The following is a 20309-nucleotide window of genomic DNA, read 5'->3' as shown; positions in this document are numbered from 1 at the left end:
GGGCCTGATCAGATGTTGCACTGTATGAACCGACAGAGCTAAATGTTTATCCTGAATTATAATCACAAAGACTATTAGTAAGAAATTAACACCGATTACATTATTAAAAAAGGGAGAGAAAAAAAAAAAAAAAAGCCTACTTCTATAGTGTCAACAGAGGTTCAAAATATACCAGAGATAAAAAAGTCAAATAAGAAAGATACTAGAAAGCCAAACACCTCTGAAATGTAATAGCAGTTAACTAATGTGTAGTAGTTACATCCATGGTGGGACACAGAAACAAAGATGAATGACTTGACATCTCAGCTTTTTACCTGAAAGCTGTGGGCTTTTATTGCCCAATGAGCTGCTGCGACTAGACTTGCTGCCTTTGCTTTTAGTAGGTCTCCTTCTTCTCCCTGACAGAGGAGCAGCTGGGGGAATAATGACAGCAGGGGGAACCTTGCCCAGTTTAGTATACAAAGATTCAATTTCATGCTTCTGGCGACTCTGCAGATCCTGAATCTCTTTAAGATGTCTACAAAAGATAACCAAACATAGATAAAAATATAACCATCATTATTGAAGTAAGATTAAAGCACATTTCTTAAATCTGCATTCAAGTGTTTACATAGCTATGAATCTTTTCACTAAAGGTGCTGCGAGATTCTAGTTTGACAATTCATTTCTACTGCCTCCACTACACAAGACACATTCCAGCAAGCTCCTAGCCTTGATGATGGCATGGTGCAGAGAAAAGGGACTTAAGGCCATAAAAGGGTAGATAAAAATGCTACTGTAACCCATGTAATAATCAGCAATTAGATATTGTAATGCTATTATTAGATTCATGTTATAGACTAACAACCAACCAAGAGTAGTTAGTTGTTAACAGAGCTGGAGAGATGGGTCAGCAGTTAAGAACACTTTCTCTTCTTGCGGAGCACCTGGGTTCAGTTGGCAGCACCCACATCACAGACAACAACCATCTGTAACTCTAGGTCCAGAGAATGATAATGTCTTTTGTCCTCCATGGGCACCAGACATGCACATGGTACATATACATACATGCAGGCAAAACTCTTATTTATACACATAAACAACTTTCTCTAAAGGTGCTATAAACAAAAATAATTTAATAATATGGAGGTGTTGAAGAGCTCCCACAAGTAGAAATGCCATGGGTGCTGATAAGTACAAACAACCCAACGAATAATGCATCAGGTAATTTTAGCTTTTGTGTATCCTTTCTGTTTAGAAGGAATGTAAAATTAGCACCTGTATCGAAAAGCTATTAATACCAGGTGAGATACACGAAAAAAATTACTTACTTTTCTCTTAGTCGTCGCAGTTCTAACCTTAAGTCTTCATCTTCAATGTCGGACTCGTTGTCACTACTCATGTAAGAGGAGTTGAATGAATTACTAAGGCTTTGACTTAGAGTCTGGATAGGAAGGCTTTTTGAACACAGATGAGGAGGAGAGTGTGGACTTCCTGAGCCATCCTCTGCACCCCTACTTAGAAAGGCAGCCTCCAGGTCTGAAGATGGCCCATTCAGATGGGAAGGTTCTGCCAGCTCAGGCTTCTCCTTCTTTGGTATCACAGCAGGAATAACAGTTTGTTCTGAATCTCTGAAAGGAGGAGAGGTGACTGGTCCCTCTTTTTTGAGCTCTGTGACCTTGTCCTCAGTTCTTGAAACAGAGAAACGACCCACTTTGTTGGCTGTAGTTGTCACCTGAAAACGTCCAACCTGGGTAGGCTGCCCTGTTTCTGACTTTGCTTCTGGGGTAGGTGTTTTGTGGGTGCTGTCTGGCACATCTATGGAAATGCCAGAAATAGTAATTCCATTAGGCTCTGGCTTTACCAGGGTGCTCTCTGGACTACTACTTGAAAGAACTGACGACTCTGATGTGCTAGATTCAAAATGAACCGACTTTGTATCTTCTGACCTATTTTTACGCTCTTTCTGGGCATCATCCATTGTAACTGAAACCTGATGGAAAAAAGAGAATGAAGTATAATTAAAAAGATGATGTTCCTGGCTGGGGTGGTGGTACATGCCATTAATACTAGCACTCCAAAGACTGGCAGATCTTTAAGTCAAACATGGTCTATTATAGAAAGTTCTAGGCCATCCAAGGCTACATAGTGAAACCTTTCCTTTAAAGCAAAATAAACAAAAAATACAAAAAGTCCAAAGCCAAACAAATAAGAGAGACAGACAGACAGAGAAAAGAGAGAGAAAAGCTGTTCTTCCATTTTTAGCATGGACAGTTAAAAAAATCTCAGCACACTTTGAAGGTGGTACTGAGAGGATCAGAAAGATATTTAAAACCACCCTCATATACACAGCCTGAGCTGGATAGCTTAGTGGAAAGAGGGTAGGGAGGGAGGCCAGGACTATCCCAAAAAATAACTAATGTGTTTGTGAAAATAGTTTTATATGTACTAAGGCCCAAAAACTCTCACTGGTTGGACCAAGTAGGGAAATAAAATGTAGTATCAGTTGATGAATCCTAAGAACATAGAAGGTGTTTTTAGATGTTTGCTATTACTTTCCTTAGTGTGTTGGGAAATTACAACAAGAAGAAACAAAAGAATGTCTAGGTAAACCAAATGGCTATTGGGCAAAAGGACCTAGAAAAGATTATTTAGAGAAGCTGTAGCCAGTTGTTAAGGGGTAGGTGGAAGAAAATATGAGTTTGCAATTTTCTATAATTAGTAGTAATGGTTGATGAGAGGTAAACAATAGCTATAAAATGGTATATAAAATACATTATTAGACTGATAATTATGTCCCAAATATGTATATAATATATATTACTCTTTTTGGTGGAGATTGAATTGAGGGTCTTGAATATGCTATTTAAGTGTCCTAGCATTGAGTATATCCTAGCCTTCTTTTTACTTTTTATTTTGAGAAAAGATCTTACTAAGTTAAAAGTCTGACTTGAACTCATTCTGTAGTCCCAAGAACACTCAGAACTGATGGGCCTCCTGCTCAGGTTCTTAACCAATTTTCTAGAATCATAGCCCATGCCACATGGTTTGGCTAATAGTTTTGTATTATATACCCTGTCCTCAAAAGAGGCAAAGAAAATGATCACCTTACCTGAAATCGCCCCATCTTAACAACACCAGCTCCTGAACTAGTTGCTGTGACATGACCTTTGCCTTGAGAGAAAGAATGGGAAAACAAAAGCAAATTAACATTTCTTTTTAGTTTCAATTTCATCAGCAATGTGACATTAAAGATTCTTTTCCTACCCTTAGACATTCTGCTAATAAACTTGATCTTTCTCTGTCAGTCTCCCAAGTATGTATGAAATTACAAGTGTGCAGTCAGCCAAACATTTGTTTTTAGAATTTTCATGGCTATGGTTTGTGTATGTGAGTATGCGCTTGCATGTTCAACAGCACATGGCAGAGGACAAATTTCAGGACTTAGTTCTCTACAGAATCCTAGTAGATCTTGGCAATAGAAAGCAGGTTGTCAGGCTTGTGTGGTATTAACCCTTGAGCCATATCACTAGGCAACATCAGTTTTTGTCTTTAAATACACAAAGAAAATGACATTTCTTTATTTTTGTGTACCTGTGTGTACAGTTGTGTTCTACAGAAAGTGTGTGGAGATCAGTATGTCAACTTGTGGCAGTTGGTTCTCTTCTTCCACCTTGTGAGTCTAAAAGATCAAACTCAGGTTGACAGGCTTAGCAGGAGGATCTTCTGCCTGCCGAACCATCACACTGGCCTTTCTCATATTTTTAAAGTTGTTGGAGAAATAGTTTCTCATAGATCTAAACACTACAACTTTGACAGAAGTTACTAAACTGATTGCCAGAGGCTTTTGCCATGAGGCTGAGAAATCCAACTGCTTATAATTTTGTATTTTTGTTATGTATTTGCATAGTGACTGCCTTTAATTCCAGCACTTGGGAGACAGAAGTAGGCAGATTTGAGTTCATGGCTGGCCTGGTCTAAAGACCAGATTACAAGACAGCCAGGAACATACAGAGAAACCCTGTCTCCCTCCCCCACCCCTTTTAATTTAATGTTGATCTCCAGAGCTTCCATTCCTATTCCATTTTCTTTTTTTTAAGATTTATTTATTTTATTTATATGAGTACACTGCAGCCATCTTCAGACACACACTAGAAGAGTGCATCAGATCCCATTCCAGATGGTTGTGAGCTACCTACCATTTAAAAAAAAAAAAAAAACTTAGTCTAAAATACTACTACTGCCTACTCTGGGTTGTGCACCACACCTGGTCCTGGACTCTGCTCTAGATAGTTGGGGAGCTGGGGTGGAGGAGAAGAGAAATATTATGTTTAATTAGTTCAGGAGGTTTTATTATTTTTATTGTGCCTTAATGATATATAAAAAAAGGCTTATGGTATTTTCATACATATACTTTTATGATTTTTACAGTGATATTTTATGATATTTCATCTGTGATTTATTTTATCTTGGTCTAAACGACTCTTCATCTTGGCATTATACAGATGACTACATAGTTCTCCAAACTATCAAAATTTCCTATCCATATGTGGTAGTGCATACCTTTAATCCCAGCAGAGGAGGCCGAGGCAGGAGTATCTCTGTGAGTCTTGAGGCCAGCCTTGTCTACATAGTGAGTTCTAGGATAGTCAGGGCTATTTAGAGACCCAGTCTCAAACAAACAAACGTTCCTGGTTAAAAAAAAACCCATCTTTTCAGATTTTACATGCTTCCCTTTTCTGTTTTGTTTCTCTGAGACAAGGTATGACACTGTATCCCACACTAGCTTGCAACTCATGGCAATCCTCCTGCCTCAACTTTCTGAGTTCTGGGATTAGTCCCAGTGTTTGCATTTTCTTTTATTTGGCACACTCTGTCACCCCCAAAGAGCAAGTGATGTAGATTGAATCCAGGGATTTGTGGCTGTCAATTTTATTCCTAGCCCTGGGATAAATACCAGTTTTCATTGTATATATTCACTGCACATAAAATTACATCAGAAATCTATACTTTGTTCATTTCTAGACTTTCTATACTGTTGTATTCATTTCTATTGTTTTTAATGAGAGCCACTTCAGAAGGTAATTGCTTTGAAAATAAAAACTAAAATGTCTAAACTGATAAATTTGTACCTTAAATTTTTATCAATAAACAAATGTTATGTCCAGGTTTTTCCAGATATAGTATATTTCTATATAGTAGTGCTACAAATCTTAATAGTTACTTGTAAATTGACTACTCCTAGCCCTTTCCTTGCTTGAAACTAGGCTTGTTTTAGCTATGTCGCTAGGTCTGGCCCTCCACTCAAAATTGTCCTGCCTCTGCTGGGGCACACCACCACACCTGGGCTTGTAAATTGTTTTTTTTTTTTTTTTTTTTTTTTTAATAACAAATGATCTCATTCTATAAAACCACATAATGCTTGTTACATGTATCTCTTCCCCCCCAATATAATCATTCAAGACTCATTAGTCCACTATTTCCTACTTTTAAATTAATTAGCAATGTTCTTCAGTCATGAAATCATATAAATATTCCTATAAGTCAAAATATTGTCTTTTAAATAGTAAACTGTATTATTATTTAGAGATAGAACTGGGTTCAATAAAGCAAAAGGAAGGAGGAGGCATCTCACCATCCTTTTGAAGCTGAGTTCCTGCTTCTGTAACTGCTGTTGAAGACATCGTAGACAAAGGCTGCAAAACACATATACACAGATACCACAGAATCTTGTTTTAATCATTCTGACAACTTTTGTTTTGTTACCTTTCCTCTCATCTATGTAAAATGGCAGAAAGATAGTATATAACAAATACTTTAAATAATGGGCTTTTTTCCCCTCTCCTTTTTTCTTTTACAACCTAAAGGTTTGATACAGAAAGGCAGTTTTTAGGAAAAAACATTAAACCATAACTCTACTGTTCTCTTAATTTTCAGCACGAAAAGTTTAAAATTATTTTTATTTATGTATATGTGTACAGGTGCCAGGAGAGGCCAGGAAAAATGTATTAGATTCCCTGAAGGTTGAATTACAAGTAGTTGTGAGCTGCTGAAGTTGGGGTGCCAGGAAGTGAACTCTGGTCTTCTCTAAGAGCAGCAGATATACTTAATTGCTAAGCCATCTTTCCAGTACCTTTCACAAGATGTTTAAACAGTATAGCTTAGATATTTATTGGGAAAAAAAGATTAAATCAGGGTTTCTCTGTGTAGCCCTGGCCATCCTAGAACTTGCTCTATAGACTAAGCTGGCCTTGAATTCAGGAATCTACCTTCCCCTGCCTCCTGAATGCTAGGATTTAAAGGCCAGTGCCATCATTGCCTGGCTGAAAAGTAGGTTTTTGTTTTTTCAAGACAGGGTTTCTCTGTGTAGCCTTGGCTGTCCTGAAACTTGCTCTGTAGACCAGGCTGGCCTGGAAAGTAGAGAAAGGTGTGTACCACTGACTTGTTGACTGGTAGTTTTCATAAAAATTATTGTCAGAGGGCCTTAACTTCTTCCAAAGCACGAAATTTGTAAGTTCAAGATACAATATAATTCGCTGAGAGGTAAAGAAATAAAACACAACAAGCATCATCTCTGATATCTTTTTCCATAGATACATTGGGGGTCAGTGTTACTCTTCCATTAATCTGTGCCATTTTGTTGACAAGGACTTACAAATTAGGGTAATAATCATCTAGATTATAGTTTGTGCTAGAAAACAATCTGAAGACTTTTTTAATTATGGCTTTAAAAACTTACACCAACTGCGGATGTCACTGGAATGGTCTCTGGACTAAGTGTTCTTCTCAACTGAGCATCAAGATCTTCTAGTGGTTGCTGGGTCTAAGCAAAAAAACAGTTACAGTACTGTAAGTTGTTTAGCACCTTCAGAGTCACTATATATAGTTAAATTATATAGAACACATTATTCTATGCTTTAGATCACAACAACATTTGTTGTAATACAGAATACAAAACCAGTATAATGTAGTAATATCTATCAAGTTGTCAGTCTATCACTCTTTAGGACAATTAAAGTACATTTATCTTTTGTAGTTTCAGAATCTTTTTATCTTCTATGTTTAATATTAGTGATTTTACTGTTTTCTCTATAAAAACACATTCTGGAAAGTATATCAGAATCTATTGTTACATTATATACCCCCTTTCTCTCTATACACACACAAACGCACACGCACTCATGGGCGTGCACGCACACATTTATTTTTTTGCTGTGTAGCTCACGTTAGTCTTCAACTTGTAGTGATCTTCCTGGATCAGTCTCCTGAATTCTTTTATTGCTATGTCTGGCTCTTTCTCAGCCTTCATACATCTTTCTGAGAACTGCCCTCTAAATAAGAGTTGGCATTAACACATCCTGTCACTATCAAGAGACATTTTCATTTCTTCAGCTCTTAAGATGTGCACTTTCTTTTGTCATTAGCAGCATCAAGGAAGTACTATGTACCACCAGTGTCCATCTCAAGTACCTTTATTACACTCTAATCCTGCTTCTAACCTTGTCTTTCTTTCCTGTATGCAAGCCTTTATCCATTAACTTCACATACTTCTCATTATGTTATCTTCCCTCAATCTAGAGGCTGACTTATGGGTCTTGCTATGCTTCCCAGGTTAGTTTCAAACTTCTGGGTTCAAGTGATAACTCCCCAAATATGTTGGAGTCCTCTGAATACATATTTCTAACAAGAACCAGAAAACACATTCCTATTTATAAACTTTACCATTACACATCCTTTTCTCCTAAACTTTAAGGCTTGGCTGGTAGAGTGTATTTTCTGTTGGAGTTAAGACTCTTGTGGTATGTTCCTTTTCCTATCATGTTCTATTGAAAATTAAGATCAAATAAGTAGGGATAAATGTATACTGGGCTTCTCATGTAAGCAATTAGTCATGCTTTTCTTAAACATAATTTAAAAATGAATTACAAATATCATTTCAAACTGTTTCATGTCAGAAGCTTTTTCAGGTTTACACTGGATTCAGAACTGCCTTCTTGAGAATGCAATTAAATGCACTGGTAACAATGGTAGGAAAAGTAAATAGTAACTTAAATATTATAGGTAAGTATGACTATACTGTACTTCAACTATTTCACTAATGAAAGAAATGAAAAACACATAAGGAAAAGCCTGTAAACACCAAGGGAAAGCTATGCTAGTTACCCATGTGGTTTCTACTCTTCTCCCTGTGGAAATGGTCTTGCTGTATAGGCCAATTGTCCTCATAACTACAGAACTTTCTTGACCCACTCAAGTGGTGGGATTAAAGATCTTTTTCTACAAGGCCAGGTTTATGCTTCCTTTTTTTAAACAAAGTGAACACAGAATTTTAAGGAAAAGTGAGAACTCTTGATGTGTGTGTGTGGGGGGAGGGGGGGAGATTTCAAAGATGCCGATTTATGGGTCTCTTATTTATTTATGGGATTCAGAAACCCAAGAGTTAAATACATACAATTTTTTATTTCTACAATGGCTTAGAAAGTCAACTTTACTTTTTTCTTTCTTTCAAAGTCTCATTTTATTTCTGTGTGCCTGTGGTGCTGTGGTGGGTGACACTTATATACACTGTGTATATAAGCTTGAGGTTGTTATCAAGTGTCTTCTTTGATTGCTTTCCACCTTATATACTGAGGCAGGGCGTCTCATTTGAATCCAGAGCTTATCATCTGACTAGTATAGCCAATATAGTTTATTATTTACTTATTTGGTTGAGGGAGGTCTCACTATGTAGTCCTAGATGGCCTGAAACTAACAGATCCATTTGAACATTGGGATTAAAGGAACGTGCCACCATGCCAGGTCTGCCAAATAGAGTTTAAAAGAATGCTATTACTAATTCATAGCCAAAATGAGTTGGAAGTCAAGATAAATAACACAATGGTGAATTTACATAAACTTGGCGAGGAATAAAAGCATAGAAAATAATTTGTTAAGTTAGTGACACCTGAATTAGAGAAGGTCCAGGAAAAGGTGGCAGCTGCTCACAGGGTACAGTACCAGATGAAAGTTCAGTACCCACTGGTGGCACCTATAATAATGAAGGAAAATTCAAATCCGTAAGTTACCATTCATAAAAATAATATACTTAAAAAAAATTAACTAATTTGAAAGCAGAACCATCTCTCCAGCCCAACTTCAGCTTTTTATTAACTCCAAATTTGTATCATTGGAATCTACAATAAGAAATATTCATTTGCAACTAAAAGATAAACTATTCCCTTATTAGTAGATATATTTTGTTCCCTTTTGAGATACAGAATTGTTTAATATCTACTAATCCAGTAGAAATAACTCTTCCTGCTTTTCAGTAGAGACTTACTATATTGTCAAACTATTTATATCTATGTATGTTTTGTGGGGGTATGTGCCTTCTGAATGTCTGCCTGCAGAGGCCAGAAGAGGAGGTCAGATCTCCAGGTGATGGAGTTATAGGTGGGCATTCGACTCTTGCCCATGGGTTCTGGGTACCAAATTTGGATCCTTTGAAAGAGCAGTGTGCTCTTACATGCTGAACCATCTTTTTTAGCCCTTCTTCTCTTTCTTTTTTTGCAACAAAGCCTCATTCTATAGTCAAGGCTAGCCTGGAACTCATTGTAGTGCCCAGGCTCTCCTGGAACTTGTAACTCTTTCTACCTTAATGTCTTCATGTGCTAGAATAATAGACATGAGGCATAAGACCCAGGGGGAAAACATGTATTTTACTTGACCTGATAATTCTACATTCTAAGAAAATTGTTCAACATAACCTAAAAAAATCTACCCATATTTCCAACAAGAACATTCTTGTGTTAACTGTATTTATATCCTAAAACTGCTGTCACTTTATAAGACTGAGTGATGAGTTTATGTGCCAGGGACCTTCATGACTTGCAAGACTCAGCTGAAAACATGTAATTATTGAGGGAGGAAAGAAAAGTAATCATTTATTTAGTCATTTTTATGATGAATCTTACCACAGTCTTAGTTAAAGATGGTTTTGGGGGAGTTGTTCCAGGTTTTGCTCCTGCTGCAGTGCTGACTGGGGCTGAAGAATGTGTGCTTGGGGTAGAAACCTGACCAGGTGTGCCCACTGGTATAACTGGCATGCCAGCTACTCCTAATGGTAAATTGGTTGGTGGCAAGCAAGTACTTGTAGTGGAAGTCATGAGTTTACTTGGTGCTACAGCAGTGGTAGGGATGCCCGGTGTGACGGTTGTCTCTACTACTAAAGGTGTCTCTAGCGAGACAGAAGCATGCTGAGTTCCAGATGAGCTGTGTTCACTAAAGAGAGATCTCAGCTTTTCCTCCAGAGTCTTTATATCATCGATCCCAGGAGCTTTGGATTGGCTATCAGCATCCATTTCAGGACAGTGTGTGTGAGGCTGGTTGGGAAGCAGAGCTGGCTGGGGCTGACTATGAATGAGTGTTTGCTGTACAGCAGGCACATTAGCAACAGGTTGTACCAAAGGTGGGATATTAGGAACTTGGGGTAATAAAGGTGTAGAAGTAGGTACTGCTGGCTGGGAAAGAACAGGTGTAGAAGCTACTGCTGATGAGATGACCAAAGGATGCACCATACCAGGCTGAGAAACAGAACTAGACACTGCTGTTCCAGAGGAAGAAGAAGAGGATGGTGCACAAAAGGACAAACCCAATCCTGCTGTACTACTGTGAGATGCTTTGTCTAGTGAGTGTGCACTAACCACCACTGTTTCAGCTAGAGTAGGAGCAGATGTGCTGCTACTAAGTGGAAGGGATGGCTGTGAAGCCATGCCTGGGAATGGAGTGGTAGTAGAGACTGATGTTACTATGGCTACCCCAGCAGTATTGCCTGTAACCTGTTGCAATAATACAGCTGGAGGCTTAGCATTTGGGGCAGCCACACTACCCACTGTAGTAGCTGTAGTTGTAGAAAATGTTCCAGAAGGAAAACTGCCTGTGCTAGATGCAATGCTCCCAGATGTGGAAGCCTGAACTGGCTGGGATGTTGTAGACACTGTGACAACTGCAGGTACTGTAGAACTTGAAACTGCACTGGAAAGTGTTGGTGATTCAGATACAGACAATGTGGTGAGACCACTGGAAGCTACCACACCTGTGCTGGTAGTAACTCCCACAATGCCTTTTTCAGTGGGCAGTGCAGCCTCAGACTGCATCACTGATGTGGAAATGTCATTAAGAGGGCTGCTTGTTATAGGGACTGATACTGATGGTGTGGATGCTGCTACAGTTTGGACACCAGCAATGCTAGCCAAAAAGGGAGAAAATGTTGGTCCTGGGTGATTAAAATTTGGAGGTGCTGTATTGGGTCCTTCAGTCATCTGACCATGTTTCAGTTCAGAAAAAGCCTGCTGGAGACTGAGGGACGAAGCAGAGTGAGATAAGTTCATCCCAGGACCCTGAGATGTAGAGGCCGAAACTAGAAAGGAAAATAAAAATAATGAAATTAACCTATTTTAAAAACATGGATTCAAAAAGAGTGTCTTTGAGGAACTTTTACTGGATTATCAACAATACTACACAACAGTAAGACTTATAACTACTCCCAAGGAAACGACATGCCATAAAACAGTAAAGTAGTAGCTTGACCTGGTAAGGCAGCTTTTGAGTACATAATCTCAAAAATCAAACATAAGACTAACTTGAAAACAAAATTTATCTCTAAATAAAGAAACATATTACAGTATAGGTTCTATTTAGCACACCTGGTCCTTTATGGTCCGCTGTCTTTCTTTTGTTTTTTTTTCTTTTTGGAGACAGGGTGTCATATAGCCACCCAGGCTGACCTTAAACTCCTGATCATTCCCCCTTCTCTGTCTCCCGAGCAATGAAATCACATGCATGTGTCATGTCCAACTCTATATTTTATTTCAACACTCTCTATTATAATTCATTTTCCTCTTCCATGATACTTTATTATTACTTTTAATTTTCTACCTTTGATTTGATCATTAATTATTGCTTGATCAAGCTTCCACCATATCAGAGAAGCTCCAAGATTTACTAAAGCATGGCTGAATCGCTTACCTGGATCTGATATTTCACTGGTGAAAACTTTTGATTCTCGTAATCTACTTTCAGGTACAGGACTCACTATAAACCGTCTTCCAGCAGAATGAACAACTTGTGTTAAAGAACTGGTAGGAACACCTGAACAAAACAAACCATATTGAAATTCACGTATATTGCTATATATGAATAACACCTCGAGATTTCATTATTGGCACAGACAACTCCTTGTCAAATAAAACAAAGAGCAGCTTACCTATTTGTTGTGGCATGGAAGATACAGCAATTGGTTGCTTGAACTCTCCTTCTAATTTCTACAATAAGCAAAAGTAAAACTCTTCTCAAATGCAACCTCCATGATTATGCAAAGCAAATTCTCACATTTGATGAGAACATAAAGGTAATATTTAATGAGTCACAAGGGTAATATTTTATCAGTGGATATTCTGCTTGGCAGATTAAGCAGTACAGAACTATTTTAAATAAACAGAACTAATTATAGGTATGGTGAACCTACCTGAGAACCTGGAAAGCCATAGTCATCCTTTCCCTGCAGACTCTCCAATCCCTGGTCACCCTCAGGCTCCACACTGACATCCTCGCTTAACATTTCATCAGCCTTTTCGATAATTTCCCGCACTTGAGCCACAAACGACTCTCTCTCTATTGCTAAAATAAAGTCATTGTTCACCTGTAAGAAACAGGATATCAATCTTAGTACATTTTTAAGCTTTAAGTCATTCAATTACCATTTCATTTTTATGACTTCAATCTGTACATCAGCTGTATTGTATACTTGGTATTTAAAATACTACTTTCCTTTAAGACCCCGAACACAGCTACATTTAGACAAAAGCCATCTAAATCATAGAATCATGGATTGGGTAAGCTAGTTTTGAAACAGAAATTAAAATTCATCATCAAAATGAAAGTGGATGTAAAATACTCCATGATTGCCTAGGATATGTACTTAAGACCAAATATTATGGGAAAATTGTGAAATTCCAAATAGAGACATACCATAATTGTTGCTATCTCTTCAGGGTTGTCACCGTCTAGGTCAAATTTAAATGTAACCATTTTCCGATTATGAGTCTCCAATTGACATTCTACTACTCGGTCTCCTTTATTTGAAACCTAAAAAAAGAAAGGTAATTCACATTCTGATTTATTATTGAATTTGAGAAGTCATTTTGAAATTCCTCTGTCTCTCAAGTGCTAGGATTAAAGATGTGTGCCACTGCCACTTGGCCATTCCTCCAATCTTAAACTGGCTAAAGAAATTTGTGAGAAGATCTCAGCCCTTGAGTTCTTTTCATCTTCCATTAGCAAAAGTATCTAGTCTTTTTATCTATTAGTTAAAACTCTAGAGCTTGGTGCAACAACAAAAAGAAATTAACTGAGACTGTGTGTATTAAATAAAAAAGTTGCTATAAAATCATATATAAAGATAAGGTATGCTTATTTTAACAAAGTGAGTGGTTTAGATCTCATAATCTCTAAAATTAAAAGTGCTAAATTCTTTAAACACTACAAAGGTCACAAATCAATATTTACATTTAAAATCCTCAGTTTCGGGCGTGAAGTCTTTTCATGACGAGAACGACTTCGTACAGATTTTCGATAATGACGTTTTGCAGTCCTCCCTTCATGCCTCCCGCTGGAGGATGGAGCATTCTCATTGCCATCACTCATACCAGAAGCTACATCTGAATGTGCACTTTAAGGGGAAAAAAAATCATGTATAATAAGATTTAAAGGACTATTATCCTACCTACTAATCAAAGAAAGGAGTGTTTTAGTTTACTTACCTGTCTACAGAGGAAACCAATGGAACAGGCTGAGTAGGTTGTGACTGTGTTATAGGAGTTTGTTCGGGAGGAGTAGCCTGAGAGACTCCCTGAGTACTCTGTAGATTGAAAGAATAATTTGAATCTTGGCATTTATACATATATTTAAATATGAAATAATCATCCAGCAATCCTATCATCCAGCAATTCTAAGAGGCACTCCCTTTCCTTTTTCTTGTTTTACCCCGCTATAATTCCTAGAAGCAATGAAGCTACTAGTAATTAATTCTTAATATTTGAAATCTTAAAAATAGTGTGCTTACATTTTCAAAGTTTCCAAAGCTAGTTTCTAGTATAGACTGTTGTTGTGAGGTCAGCCAACCTATTTGCTAGGCATTGTGAAACTACAGTTTGCCATGCAGCCAGCATCCTACCAGAGTGTGCAATAGGGCAGGTAGAGCAAAGTGCAGAGAAGAAATCAGAACTGTATCCTAGTAGGACAAAAATGACTGCTGGGAGCACAGCAAGATAAGATACTCTTATGAACTGCTTATGGCAAAAGATTGTGGAAGAACAATGGCTAATGCACTAGCTAGAAGTGAAGTGCTAATAGTGTTGATCTTCTCTAAGGCAAACTCACTTCCCAACAGAACAGCCAGTGGCAACAAGGCCCCCACATTGGCATTTCATTCTGCTGTAAGACAAAGTCATTTACAAATTAGTTTAACAGTCTCTAAGTGCATTTTAAATAAGGGGAGCCTGTTGCTTTGTTCTTTTAACCCCATGTTCATAGATGTTTTCTATATAAACATGCAGTAATTCCATTTACCTCCAGAACTGCTTGCTGGGAGGATGTAGTGGGGGGTTGTTGCAATAAACTCACTGCTGGTTGGGACACTTGAACCTGGCCTCCTACACTGCCCATAGGAACCAAAGCTGATTCCACATAAGGCTGCACTACTGTAGGAAAGTAACCTTGGGTGGCCAATGCTTCTGTTGGCATAGGAGGAGGGGCTAGGACTGTAGAATGGATGCAAACAGAAGCCACGTTGGAAGAGGGAGCAATATTTGAATCTCCTGGGTATTGTGGTGGCAGTCGAGATGGGAAGCCCTGTGACAGAAATGAGGAAGTTGAGTTAGTGCAGGTTGGAACATCAAATTAGCAAATCAGTAGATGAGAAGGTAGAGGGGGGAGGGGAAGCACAAAGCAAAGGACAGTGCCCCACTTTCTAATAATTTAAAAATCATTTTCAAAATGAACTAGCAGATAACTTAAAGGATGGCACTCTTTCAATCATATTTTAGACTGCTTGATTTCCCTTTCTAGAGACAACTCAAGTAGAACTTAGGGACTTAATTCCTCACAGAAAGGATCTACAGCAATCTTACATGGAAGAATGCAAAAATATTTCCAGGTATCAGTCATATTACCAAATATAAACCCTATAAATTTAAGCCCTTAATGTTCTGTTAGTACCAGGCTGCCTGCTCTCTTTACTCATCTGCATATAAAGAAGCAGCCTGGTATATTTCACTAACCATATATCCAGGGATATCTAGCTTACTATATGAATACTGAGTTAACTTTTCTTCTAAGTTGTGTCTTTAAAAATGTGTAAGGAATCATTTGAGAATATTATCCCATTAGGTTTTTTGAGACGGGGACTTACTATATAGCCCTGGCTGGCCTAGAACATGCTATATAGACTAGGCTAGCCTTGAACTTTCAGAGATCTGCTACCTGCCTCTACTCTACAAGCATTGGGGTAAAAGGCACACACTACTATGCCCAGTCTTCCATTCTTTTTAGAATTTTGCTATTCTTATTTTTTCTAGTTTTGAGTTTCAATTTTTGTTATTGTTACTGACACTCAACTAGTACAATTCTCAATTTTGTAATGATCTGCCATTAAAATCAAACACTCTAATACCCTCTGATTTGCTGGCTAACACAATACCTGGTACAGAATATCTCCAGAGGGAAGTGGACCCTCAGCAGCTTGTCCAAGGTTAGCTGGTATTCCCATGGACTGAACTGTTGTTGGTTGTAGAAGCTGTGGGTGAACCTGACCCTGCAGCTGATTCACAGGCTGCAGAAGGGTTGGAAGCTGATTAGGAACTACAGTTGATCCCCCTGGGATTGAAGATGCTGTAGCAGATGAAGCCAAGGTGAGCAGAGGCTGATTAATGCCAGCAGCCATTGTTATAGGAACGGATGAGAAACCTGTCTGCGCCGTGGACACATGAGGAGTCGACATGGGAATTTGAGAGACAGGATACTGTGGGAGTAAAGAAGGAGGGAGTGGCTGTCCCATAGGAAGGAAATGAGCACCAGAGTGGACTGGAACAACTGAGGGTTGTGTTGAAACTGGGATGTGAGGTTCACCTTGGACAGTTGGTACTGTCTGGGAAACTGGAAGCTGGGAAGGTAAAGAAAAACAAAACAAGACTTTTTTTTAAAGCAAAGCTGCCAAAAGCAAGATTTACATATTAGCCAAGAAGAAGAAAACTAAAACCCTGAATACATTAGTAAAAACTGACATGCCACGTAAGAATCATGAAAGAAGAGGAAAGACAAATATGCTAACAAAGAACATGTCTAACACCTCCAAACTTTTTGTTGTAGAAAAACTTGGTAGTGTTTCATTGTTGGCAATAAAAAGGACCTTTTCATAAGCAAGGGTTTTTCCCTCTTTCCTGTTTAGTCTTTTGACTTGACTCTCACTACATAGCTGAGGCTTTCCTGGAGCTTACTTGGTCGACCTCCTGCCCCTAGCTCCCAAGTGCTAAGATCCCATATAATATCTATAACACTTATTTTTGTATTTTTGTTTTTTTATCAGCATTACTACATATATTTCACATGCCATAATCCACTGCCATCTTTGTTATAACCTAATCTCTGATGGCCTATAATAGGACTAAATATAAAATTTTTTCCAGTGGAATTAGATTTTACCAGTATTACGTCTCAATTTCTAAAATGTAAAAGTTCTATAAAATTGAGTATAATTAACATAATTCACTGATTCTAGGATGTTATCACTCAGTATTTCACTAATCTATCATTTTAACATCTAAGAAATTGGGATATATGTAGAAATTAAAAGGATGTATTAGTATTTATTTTGTGGTAAATAAAACAATAGCATATTTACTTAGCACATAATACTGTCTTATTTCTAAGATATAATAATAATATTCTATGCACATATGTTGAATAAATGAAGTTGATAAAGGTTATTCATAAGAACATACCTTCTACAGGGTACTTGACCACTGATGGGGGTGGGGGTGGGGGGTACAATCTAAGAAAAACCAAAATAATCCCCTAAACAAACAAATCAAATATCCACCAAGGTTTTTTGGGTGGGATGGGATGGGTATAGCAGTAGCTAAGGTTTTTCTTGAATATTTGAACCACCTGCCTGAGGAATCTAAGATGCATCAACATGGCCATCTTGTGATAGATAATCCTGGTTGTCAACTTTAATTGGATTTAAGAATAAAGTAAGAGATTAATAATATATGTCCCCTTTAGTAAGTCTCTGAGATCATTTCCAGCAACAACTAGATCATTAGGGTCCTGACCTCTGATGAATTCATACCTTGAATAGATTAAAAAGCAGAGGAATCGTGGAGGGCAGGGCCAAGTTATAGGTAATGAGTAGGTGGGGTTTTGAAAGTTATATTATGGCCTTAATCTTTTCTATGTTCCTTGGTGGCCATAAGGTAAATAGTTTCTTATAGCATAATCCTTCTTCCATGCCTTGCTACAGGCCTAAAAGCAATACAGTCTGCCAATCATGGATAGACTGAAACCTCTGAAACCACAGAAGAAGAAAAAAGATTCTTTCCCTACAACAATTTCCTAATTATTTGTTAGTAATGAGAAGCTAATTTATACAACGAGTTAGTATCTGTAGGCAGTGAGAAATTACTGAAGTTTACATGGAAATAAAACATAGTGGCAAATCTGGAATATCAGGTACAGCTGACATATTTCTAGAGAATGTCACAGGCTCAGTTAACAAAGCATTTCCATTTAACCATTAGTTTCAATACTTGTAACCACACCTATAAATCTAATATTTCATATTTCACATTGTCATTGCTAACAGCATATACTGATTTATAATAAATAAAGATGTATAAAGGGAATGATATTTACTCCATTTTAACAGATCCTTCACTATTTGAAGAAAAGGTAAAAATCTGTAGGAAGGGACAAAGTACATATCATTTGTAGCGTCTCTTTAGAAATTTGAGTTTACCTGTGTTCCAGCTGACACTTGAGCCTGGCTCACTGGCTGTGCAGTAGTGCCTTCACTGGAAGATGCTGCCTGTGGAACTGAATACTGTACTGCCTGTTGAGCTGGAGCAGTTGTCTGTATTCCCTGCTGCTAAGAATAAAATACAATGTTTCAGATTTTTTGAGAGAAGATTTTGCTATGTTGTCTAAGCTAAACTGGTTTTTAAAAAAAATTTTTTTTTAAAGGACAAGGTATTATTATGTAGCTCTGAAACGCAGAGTCAGCCTGCCCCTATCACTAAAGGTATTGAAGGCAAGCCCCATTGCCCTCAGTTCCTGTTAGCTTTTAAACATAGGCTTCGGGAATGACATTAAGACTACAAAACAACAACAACAACAACAAATCCGATGCCCTCTTCCAGCCTCCAAGGGCACTGCAGGAATGTGAGAGTCATACAATCTTTCAGGCTTTAAACACTAATACAGATTTTTAAAAATATATATTTTAAAAGTTAAATTAAGTGCTACTATTCCTATCTATTCTCAAGAGGTGGCCACTATGGATTTTCTCAGTTTTCCCAGTTTTATTTTCTGTTGAAACAAACCAAACACAAACCTATATTATAAACAGTGATATTACTAATTAACATTTTGGTAGGTCTTTTGGGGGGGGGGCTGGGGGGGAAAGTATTTAAAAATATTTCAACTAATAGTCCTGTCTTATTTAGGGCTAACTACTGTTGTGAGCAAATACTATTACCAAAAGCAAGTTGGGGAGGAAAAGGTTTAGTTTACACTTCCACATCATAGTTCGTATTTGAAGAAAGTCAGGACAGGGAACTCAAACAGGGCAGGAACCCGAGTCAGGAGGTAATGCAGAGGCTATGGAAGTGCTCACTTATTGTCTTACTCAGCTTGCTTTCTCATAGAACCCAGCACTGCCAGCCCAGGGGTGAAACCAGCCACAATAGGCTGTGTCCTCCTATCAATTACTAATTAAGAAAATGCCCTTACAGGCTTGCTATATCCTGATTTTATAGAAGCAATTTCTCAGTTGAAGCTCCCTCCTCCCTGATGACTTTAGCTTGTGTTAAGTTGAAGTAAAAGTACCCAGCACAAAACCTTTATCTTGATATATCCAATACAATTAGGTGTGTGTGTGTGTGTGTGTGTGTGTGTGTGTGTGTGTGTGTATGTATAAAATTACCATACTGACATACTGAGTGCCTTGGATTTTTATATACGGTATGTGGAAATACTTTTGTCCTTACAGAATAATTTTGTATCATCAAATTAAGACTACCAAACTTTAAATGCACCAAAATACACTTGTCTTATTCAACCATTCCTGACAAGCTTACTTATGTGTTGATACTAAGAATTCAACTCAGAGCCTTCCTTATGCATGTTATCTCTGATCATAAGAAACACTCAACCTTTAACATATATTTTTTGTATGTGTGCCTGCCACAGAACCATGTGGAAATGAGAAGGCAGCTCTTCCTACAGTGGGGATTCCAGAGATTGAACTCAGGTGTTCACAAATGGCAGCAATTGCCTTTACCTGTTTTAGATAATCTCAGCAGCCCTTTACCAATGTTTAATGAAATTATTCTCTTTACATGAAAAGCATGTAATGTAAAGGTATTTATGTAAAGGTATATGAGCATGTTCATTATGTAGATGTAAATACATGAGTGTAAGCACATGAAAGGAAATCAAAAGTATTGTTTCTTAGAAGCTGTCTTTTTTTTCTAGAAACAGTTTCTTTCATTGGGTCTTGGGGCTTGACAATTAGTCTAGGCTGGTTGACCCAAAAGCCCCAAGAACCTCAGAGTCTTCATTTCCTGTATGTTACAATCCTGCTTCTGCTTCTAAAAAGATTTACAGACATGTGTCTTAATGTATACAGCTCATTCCAACTTTTTTTAAAACTGGATATTTTCCGTACTTATATTTCAAATGTCATCCCCTTTGCCAGTTTCCCCTCTCAAATGCCCCTATCCCATCCCCTCCTCTGAGAGTGTTCCCCCACTTACCCACTCCCTCCCATCTGAAGAAGATCTCAGAAGATGGAAAGATCTCCCATGCTCATGGATTGGCAGGATTGATATAGTATTATATTATATTATTGATATAGTATTATTAATATAGTATTGTTTTTTGAGGTTGAACTTAATGATTTATTTCTTTTTCCTTCATTTGGTAATATTTATAGATATGTACAAATGTAAATATACATGAGTATTTAAGACAATGGACACGTTTCTTTACAGAAAGAAAAAATGGCACACATACTT

General features: G+C 37.7%; 1 protein-coding gene across 12 annotated transcripts in view; it reads right to left on the bottom strand.

Annotated features, from left to right (window-relative positions):
• The window catches only part of WNK1 (WNK lysine deficient protein kinase 1), a 111897-nt gene that overhangs the window by 11195 nt on the left and 80393 nt on the right, over positions 1-20309 (bottom strand). For 5 of the 12 annotated variants that reach the window (XM_080914514.1, XM_080914519.1, XM_080914520.1 and 2 more), the window contains exons 10-25: positions 18032-18160; positions 15716-16177; positions 14587-14868; positions 13779-13876; positions 13525-13687; positions 12988-13104; positions 12485-12658; positions 12224-12281; positions 11986-12108; positions 9933-11377; positions 8924-9007; positions 6719-6802; positions 5615-5675; positions 3092-3153; positions 1311-1972; positions 315-517 (exon numbers count right to left, since the gene is read on the bottom strand). In XM_080914514.1, coding sequence (XP_080770640.1) covers positions 315-517; positions 1311-1972; positions 3092-3153; positions 5615-5675; positions 6719-6802; positions 8924-9007; positions 9933-11377; positions 11986-12108; positions 12224-12281; positions 12485-12658; positions 12988-13104; positions 13525-13687; positions 13779-13876; positions 14587-14868; positions 15716-16177; positions 18032-18160 — 4207 coding nt within the window. The remainder of the gene's footprint in view (positions 1-314; positions 518-1310; positions 1973-3091; positions 3154-5614; positions 5676-6718; positions 6803-8923; positions 9008-9932; positions 11378-11985; positions 12109-12223; positions 12282-12484; positions 12659-12987; positions 13105-13524; positions 13688-13778; positions 13877-14586; positions 14869-15715; positions 16178-18031; positions 18161-20309) is intronic. The other 7 variants (XM_080914518.1, XM_080914517.1, XM_080914523.1 and 4 more) reach the window with 4 other exon arrangements.

The sequence above is a fragment of the Micromys minutus genome (genome assembly GCF_963924665.1).
Source record: "Micromys minutus genome assembly, chromosome: 3".
Taxonomy (NCBI): domain Eukaryota; kingdom Metazoa; phylum Chordata; class Mammalia; order Rodentia; family Muridae; genus Micromys; species Micromys minutus.
This window is presented reverse-complemented; position numbering and strand designations above follow the sequence as displayed.